Source organism: Diadema antillarum, unplaced genomic scaffold, assembly GCF_040938485.1.
Source record: "Diadema antillarum isolate AM-2024a unplaced genomic scaffold, OU_Dant_1.0 seq00000460_RagTag, whole genome shotgun sequence".
NCBI classification, from domain to species: Eukaryota; Metazoa; Echinodermata; class Echinoidea; order Diadematoida; family Diadematidae; genus Diadema; species Diadema antillarum.
The window spans coordinates 1,477,257-1,485,331 of NW_027271431.1; the positions used below are offsets into that span (position 1 = coordinate 1,477,257).

At 39.3% G+C, this 8,075-nt stretch overlaps 1 protein-coding gene across 1 annotated transcript; it reads left to right on the forward strand.

Moving 5' to 3' along the window:
- The first annotated feature begins 345 nt into the window (after positions 1 to 345).
- On the forward strand, positions 346 to 7,846 carry LOC139733071 (cysteine-rich hydrophobic domain-containing protein 2-like). Its single transcript, XM_071643913.1, has 5 exons — positions 346 to 551; positions 1,658 to 1,712; positions 3,694 to 3,792; positions 6,489 to 6,605; positions 7,734 to 7,846. Exons 1-5 carry the CDS (start codon positions 430 to 432, stop codon positions 7,782 to 7,784), a joined length of 444 nt encoding a protein of 147 aa, XP_071500014.1. The 5' UTR covers positions 346 to 429; the 3' UTR covers positions 7,785 to 7,846.
- The last annotated feature ends 229 nt before the right edge of the window (positions 7,847 to 8,075 follow it).

Below are 8,075 nucleotides of genomic sequence, written 5' to 3' on the forward strand. Positions count from 1 at the left end.
ATCCAGATTGGATATTCCTGACCTGAGAAATAGCCAAAAAACCTATTTCACAAATAAAGGTCATTGACCTTTGACCTCTGACCTCCTTCCCAGCATCAGTTTTCTTGGAGCACCCTATTTTTTGAGAAGGTACATCATGAAGTACCTTTGGTGAAAAAATCATGCTTTTGTCCGCCGTGTCACGATAATTTCACTAAGCCACCCCACTAAAGCAGCAGCCACGGAACTCTGCAGCAGCATGCAAAAACGTCGCGACGTCCCCGTCGTCCCTACCGTATGTGTCGTGACGTCATACACATCTTTGTACAGCACTTGCACACACTGACGTGACTGGCACACAACAAGCGTAGAGTTGATAACCCGGGTCGGGTACACACACGGACGGGTTCGGGTACGGGTATGTAACGGGGCTGCGTTGCATGAAGAAGCATGGCTGACTTTGATGTGATAACATATGAGGACGATGATGAAAATGGCGTATATCCAGAAGAGGTAGCACTTACAATGGTCCCCGATCCAATCTTCATACGTGGGACAGGACACATTACAATGTAAGTTTGATATATTCAAAAAATATTACACGAGAGCTGACCCGAAGGAATGATCTCGACCGGCTTTCAATCTCATTTCTTCTTGTCTCGGTGCAGAGAGTCTGGACGGCTATGCACCGGCGGCTACAGTGTAAAGCTGTTGTGTTGTCATGTTCAAGGAAAGTGCTTTATTGTCATGATTATGTTGCGCAATTGGGCATACTAGTAATAATGTTTCTCAACGCCAGACTTTGCGGGCTTCTTTCTAAACATTCGGTGCAACGTGTCATCTGCACGTGTATAATGCAGGAAATGTAATCGTGGCCACTGTTATTAATTTACATTTTATTCAGTGAGCTCGCAACAGAGCAGAGAGCCGCAAGCCGCAGCAGCTCAGGTCAGCGGCTCTCATCATCTTGTACATACCGTACCAAGTTCTTGATGATCAAACTGACTGACCCCGGTACCCACGAGTGACAGTGACCGAGCTTGATCTTGGGTAGTAGATCTTGAGAAAACAGGAATGAAGGAATTTACCACACTACATGTGCCATCATTCCCCAGTCCAGGAACCAAATAATGTATCTTGTATGCTCCTAACTGCGACCAGCCCCATACGCATAGCGTAATGCGTATGGGGCTGGTCGCAGTAAGTATGCTCCCAAAAGCTTCCCATGAAAATACAGCCTTACAGGGATGATGGCATCAACTTGAAGAAGTTGACAGTGCAGTGTTTGTGCATTTAGAAAGCAAGCCACCCGTGATTTGACCATAACGCCATCCAGAATTTGACAGCTAGTATGGAGAAACTTAAATGCTTTTGCACGCAGTCAAATTTTGAGAGGTCGGACCTTGTTGGTGCAGGTTTTTTATGTTTCAATTTCAGTGACATGGAGTTGTGATTCATCCACTGACAAGTTTAGTTACATCTACATATTCTTTTAACCCGTTGAGGACGAGTCCCAAGTATACTCGAGCAAGCGTCTATGGGAAATGCGTGTTGTAGCAAAATCAAACCATCCTCAATGGGTTATTAAAGTGGAATCCAGCATCTCATTGAGTCATTGGCAGTCTTTTCAAACTAACAGATTTTATGTTTGTTTTCTTTTCTATCATTTCACATACAGATTTGGGCTGAGCAATAAATTTGAAACAGAGTTTCCTCAAGAGTTGGCTGCAAAGGTAAACAGACTTACAGCATAGAAGTGTATAAAGAGAACAAAAACATAAAAGTGGTGTAGATTCTATGAAAACCTAGCGTTTAAATAAAAAAAGCCCTAGAGAAACATAGCTCTGCTTTTTCACAAAGAAAGGGTCATACAGAGTGTACATGGCAAAATGGTACCCACGGTCCACGCTGTACTGAACTGTGTAATGATAGAGTGCCAGTGGCTAGCAAGTTGTTCTTTTTGTCTTCAATGAAGCATCAAGTCAAGGGGTGGAAATAACAGCATCCTGTGTTAAATCCTACTCATATTGTTACATACATTAAATTGAATAGCTCTGTCAGTGGTCTATCTGAGACCTTGGCCCCATTTCATAAAAGATGTTAGGATGACAACTCTTGCTGGAATGACCACTTTCCACAGCAAACAACCAATCAGGAAGCTGTATTCTTGTCATTACCATGACAATAGTCATTCCAGCCAAGAGCTGTCATCAAATAAACTCTTTATGAAATGGGCCCCTGGTGCTGTTTAAAAACATTGTGATGACAATAACAAATGCTTGCAAAATGACAACATATACATTCAAGATGAAGGGTACTTAAAAAAAAAAAAAGGAAAAAGAATTTGTTCAGTGATCCCCTAGAAATGCACCCATACACTGTTGAGAGCTTTCTACTTCAGAAAGAAGCGCAGTGGAGATAAGATTGAATTATGCCAAAAACATCACAGAGAGTTGATGAAAACGTTTTATAATACTTCCATTCCAATACAATTGAGGTCTGAAGTTCAGTGTGACAGATTTAAGCATAGCATAGCATTATGTTGTTGTTTTCTCGCCCTGGAATGTGAGTTGATCATTACTTCACTTTGAACTGTCCTATGCTAAGAAGTGATAGATATGTTCTTTTCGGAATTTGAAAACAAAATTGATACTTTCTATTTCACAAACGATCAGTACTTTGGACCTCAAATGTGGCAACCTTGAACATTAACTGTGGAGGATGCAGTGCAATCAAAAAAAGAAAGAAAAGAAAACACATAAAAGTGTACTTCTGTAGCCAATTGTCTTGCCATTCAATAATGCCAACATGCACTGCCTTCTGAATATCCTAAATCGTCCACAACTCTAGTCAGTGGAAATGAAGAAGTAACATTAGCAATTTACTATGAGATTAACAACTAGTGAAACTGCCGGATTGCATGCCTTCAAATGAAATATTGAATATTTCATTTGAAGGCATATTCTCATTGGGTCGTTTTCCATACTTAAAATTATATGCCATATCACTTGTAGCCATAGCATGAATACAGTAACTTGCTACTGCACAATGCTATAACTGTCACTACTGGGGGGTGTTTCATCAAGTTAGTCAGCGCTGGCAAGTTGTCAGTCTCTGACAATCACCATAGTAACAGTCAGTGACCAGAGCATCTCGGCCAATCAAAACCAATGATTTTGCTGAAATTGTCAGTGACTGACAACTTGTCGGCGCTGACTAACTTGATGAAACACCCCCCAGTTTGTCATCTCCTACGTGTATGTCGGTACTCTGTTTTTCTTCTTCTGTACTTCCCACTGGGTTTCTCATCCTAGCCCTACCTTCTGAAATACATCACTTTCTTCTGTGTAGCATTGTATATTCTTTGGGACCTTGGTCAACAAGTTGTGCTTTATTCAGGTCCCTCACAGCATTCAATGTGTAACCCTGCTTCAATTTTGTAACTGATGTACACATGTATGTTAATGTTCCCACATGTATACGAGATGTAAGTGGTAAATATGTGAATGTTTATGAAAACGAACTGAAACTGAAACGACTGACCCATATCTGTCATGTAGTTTTAATGACAACATGTGAGTAGATTTATATTACCTCAGTGCTTAAGTTTGTCTTATGAGTGTACTCAATGATGGTTGACATCATTTTTCTCTCCTTTTGTTATTGCTTTTCTTAACATTCAAATGTGTGTAAAATTCTGCCTTATTTCACAAGGTGGCACCGGAGGAGTACAAATCCTCCATCACCAGAATAAACAGCATCCTGCACAAAACCATGCCTATGAACCTCAAGTGGCTCATCTTTGGCTCGACAGTATGAGGAGGTGTTATACTACCCAAATTAAGACAATTACCGATGATTCCTGTTATAACAAAGTCTTCTGAACTGGCATTTTCTTTTGTTTTTTCAACATTTTGTCATAGATGAACAATGAAGTATGTTAAGATGTATCGATTACATTTTAGGATCTTAATTCTTTTTTTCATCATAACCAGAGTTTTGTTATAACCGTGTTCGTTAAGAACAAGAGTGTGCTGTATTGCTGTGGTGTTCAATGTCATTGCATGGCTTTGCAATGTGACACCAAAAAGCGCACATAATAATACCAAAATTGCAAACACAGTCCAAATCTTAAAACAGAGCAAGATTTTTCCATCAAAGTATTTGAGCACCATAACACTGTGGTGTCATTGGCAATCATTTCCGTACCAAGAATATTATCAGCTGTGATACAAATATTATACAGGAAAAGAAGATAGGTTATTCAGTTTGACCTCTTCAAGCCTGCAGCCTGTCACTTGTACAATCATACAAGTTGTCTTCTTTTTGTTGTTGTTGTTATTGTTGTTGATAGGAACAGTCTTTGTTCTTCAGACTGCCTTTGTTGCTGCAGTAGAGTTAGCCATCCTGTCTCGCTTGCCTTTAAATCTGTCTATGTGATCTCAGTACTGTCTTGCCTGCATAACGGAAGCGAGACATACGTGTCACTTTTCAGTTGTTGTCATTGTCGTCATAGCAATTGATGTACTCCCTATAACTTTCCACAGCTTTGAGGCATGTTCACCAAAATCACACCACAGGTACATGACCCCAAAATCCTGGTGAAGTCTGAATATGGCTGTAGTCTGATGAGGTCAAGGGTCAAAAGGTCAATGACATTTCCCTTACAAGCATTGTACTCGGAGTATTGTGGTGTACTCTCAATAACTTTTCACAGGTTTGAACAATGACCACCAAATTCACACCTCAGGCAGGGCTCGACACTAACGGTGGCCCGGTGGCCCGGGGCCACCAAAAATGAAAGTCGGGCCACCAAATTTCAAAAAAGGGCAAATTTGGTGGCCCGCCTTGGGCCATCAAAATTTTTTGAAAAGTATGTCAATAAATTCGTAACTTTTTGCGCCGGAAATTAGCAGTTAAATTTGTTCAAAGGATGGATGAAAGGGACTGAATGAATGCCTGAGAGTGAGTGTTGCAAGTTTGTTGAAGTTTATTTATGAGTAGATATGTCCAACTTCTAATTCTTACTATCGTAAATCTTAAATATTTGACTCATTAAAAAAAAAGGACTTTAAATGTTTTTTATTGTTTTTTTTTGGGACACCAAATTTTTCTCTTGGGCCACCAAAAATTTGAAATTTAGGATTTTGGTGGCCCCATCGGGCCACCAAACAAAAAAGTTAGAGTCGAGCCATGCCTCAGGTACATCACCTGAAGATGCCGGTCTCGTTTGAAAATTTCATGATATTGTGCGCATGGCAGATTGTCGGTACAGTGCTTCCCTGCGCATGGCAGATTGTCATTAGGGTGTTGGAGTGCGCATATGGTTAGCAACATTATGCCATGCGCAGGGAAGCGTGTGAAGACAATCTGCAATTTGCACAATGATTTGAATTCAAAGGTCAAAAGGCCAATGAACTTTACCTTATTAACACCCTACTCGTAGTATTTTGGTGTACTCTCAATATCAAACTTTCCACAGCTTTGAGCTATGACCACCAAACTCACACCACCGGTACATAATCTAGATATGTTGGTCAAGATTGAATATGGATGAAGTCCAACGAGGTCAAATTTCAAAATTTCAATGAACTTTCCTTGATAAGTACTGTACTCTCAGTATTGTGGTGTACTCTCAATAACTTTCCATAGCTTTGAGCCATGACTACCAAATTCACACCACAGGTACCTGGTCATGCGCATGGCAGATTGTCAGTACAGCACTTCCCTGTGCATGGCAGAGTGTCATAAGGGTGTGGGAGCGTGCATAGGGTTACTAACATTATGCCATGTGCAGGGAAGCGCATTAACAACAACCTGCCATGCACAGGGAAGTGCGTTAACGACAATCTGACAGGCGCACAACGATTTGAGAATTCTGACAAGGACAAAGGTCAGAAGGTCAATGAACTTTACCTGATAAATCACACCCTACACGTATTTTGGTGTACTCTCAATTATTTTCCACAGCTTTTAGCTATGATCACCAAGTTCACATTACAGGTACATCATATAAAGGTACTGTTCTGGGGGGTGTTTCATCAACGTTTGTCAGACAATCACCATAGTAACAGTCGGTGACCAGAGCATCTCATCCAATCAAAACCAAGGATTTTCCTGAAATTGTCAGCACTGACAACTTGTCAGCGCTGACAAACGTTGATGAAACACCCCCCAGGTTTGAATATTGTTGAATTCCCACAAGGTCAAAAGTCAAAATGTCAATGAACTTTCCCTGGTAAGCACCATGTGACCATGAAATTCACAGCACAGGTACATCATCTAAAGATGCCAGTCAAGTTGAATATTGGTGAATTCTGATAAGGTCAAAGTTCAAAAGGTCAATGAACTGACATTACAAAACACTATAATCACAAATTGTGATATGTAGGCAAGACATTGCTTCGTCTTTACCTTGTTATTAGATTAAGTGTGTTTGATTTGTACCAGTAGTTATTGAATTGACTTGAGACTGTTTTGCCACTGGTGTCTTTCTCCACAACAAACAGACAAGACACATGATTGAGAAATCTCTGGACTGGGAGAACAGTCGACTGTACTATAAGCTTGGTCTTCACTGGTCCCTATGCAAAGAGCAGTGTGAATCTAGCAACATGAAAGAATATGTAAGTAAACAAATGCCAGTTTCAGTGGCTATTATGTTATATGGGGACTGGTGATGGTACAGTTAATTTTTGTTTCTAAGTGTTTGACAGAACTAGAGCAGACTGCTCCAATATCACATGCTGTCTTACCATTGACAATTGAAACTTACTTTTGGGTGAGTAAACTGTCAAGACATGAAACTAGCTTAGTGGGGGCACTTGAGTTCCAGATATAACTATATGGAGAGGATGGGATGAGAAGTATTTGTATGCTTTAAGATTATATTTCTAATCTCATTGATTGAGATAAAAAAATTCCAATTTTTTCTTTAAATCACTAAGTTATCAGATAAAGGTGAATAAAAGATTTGTGTTGAGATTATTTATGTTCTGTGGCAAAGGTAATATATTACCTATCACCTATGAGATATAATAATGTAGAAGGGATGACGATAGTTATGGTACACTTCCTGTAAACTTGGATCAACGGGGATGATTTCAAGTTCAAACGAGTGCTGTGATATTTTTTTTGTTATAAATGTTAACAGTGATTGAAAGACAGGAAAGACAAAAGGTTAATTCCACTACAGATTCTGACATATTCATGTAAGGGTGTGTTTTCCTTATGTTTGCTGTCACAGCTGCAGGAAAGTCAATATGGATACAATCATGCAGCTTTGTATACTTAACAAACAAATTATCTACTGAGATCATTACAGTATTGATGCTTGCTCTTGTCATTATTACTATTCCAACAGACCTACTACTTCTTTTTCTGGCAAATTTTCCATGGTGCATTATGTTTATTTGTTTGTTTGTTTGTTTGTTTGTTGTTGGTTTTCTCTTTTTTTTTGGGGGGGGGGGGGCACTAAGACATTAATTGATGTGATTTCAACTATAGTCAAACCTGTCCATAGCATCCGCCCAAGGAGACAAAAAAAAAGAAAGAAAAAAAGTGGCCGTTGTAGACAGGTGGCCACTATAGACAGGTTTGACTGTATTACAAAGCCACTGATTGCATCTATGTTTCTTGTCATGAGTTATATGTAGAATTCCTTGTACTTGGAAAAAGTATTGTTAAAAAATTGTTATTTTATACTTCGTAGTCACTAGGGTTTGTTACTTTCTTTTTTCTTGTCCAACTTGCAGGTACTAAAGATAGAATTTGTACCAAGACTAAATATACTCAAGCCGGACTGACGTGCAGTGACTTTGTCAAGAAATAAAGATTGAGATATATTTAATTGTCCTTGAAGTAGCTGGCTTACATCGTATGAAATTATGTACATGAACATGTGTATATTTGAAAGAACAGTGTTAATATACATTTTCACCTGTATATAGGTCAGTATTATTTTTGCCAAATTAGATTTTGCTTGGTTATTTGATTTAGAGGTATATAGTAGAGCAAGTGTGGTTGTGTATTTTGCTGCAATAATGAGTGGTATTTGTAGTTGTGTTTGTACTTCACATTGATTGAATTATGATTGG

What these genes read in the sequence shown, in the direction of transcription:
- LOC139733071 (XM_071643913.1), top strand. Translation starts at nt 430, where the DNA reads ATGGCTGACTTTGATGTGATAACATATGAGGACGATGATGAAAATGGC. An exon ending in GGGACAGGACACATTACAAT is followed by an intron (nt 552 to 1,657) that starts GTAAGTTTGATA and finishes TTTCACATACAG; the next exon opens with ATTTGGGCTGAGCAATAAAT. An exon ending in CTAGCAACATGAAAGAATAT is followed by an intron (nt 6,606 to 7,733) that starts GTAAGTAAACAA and finishes TCCAACTTGCAG; the next exon opens with GTACTAAAGATAGAATTTGT.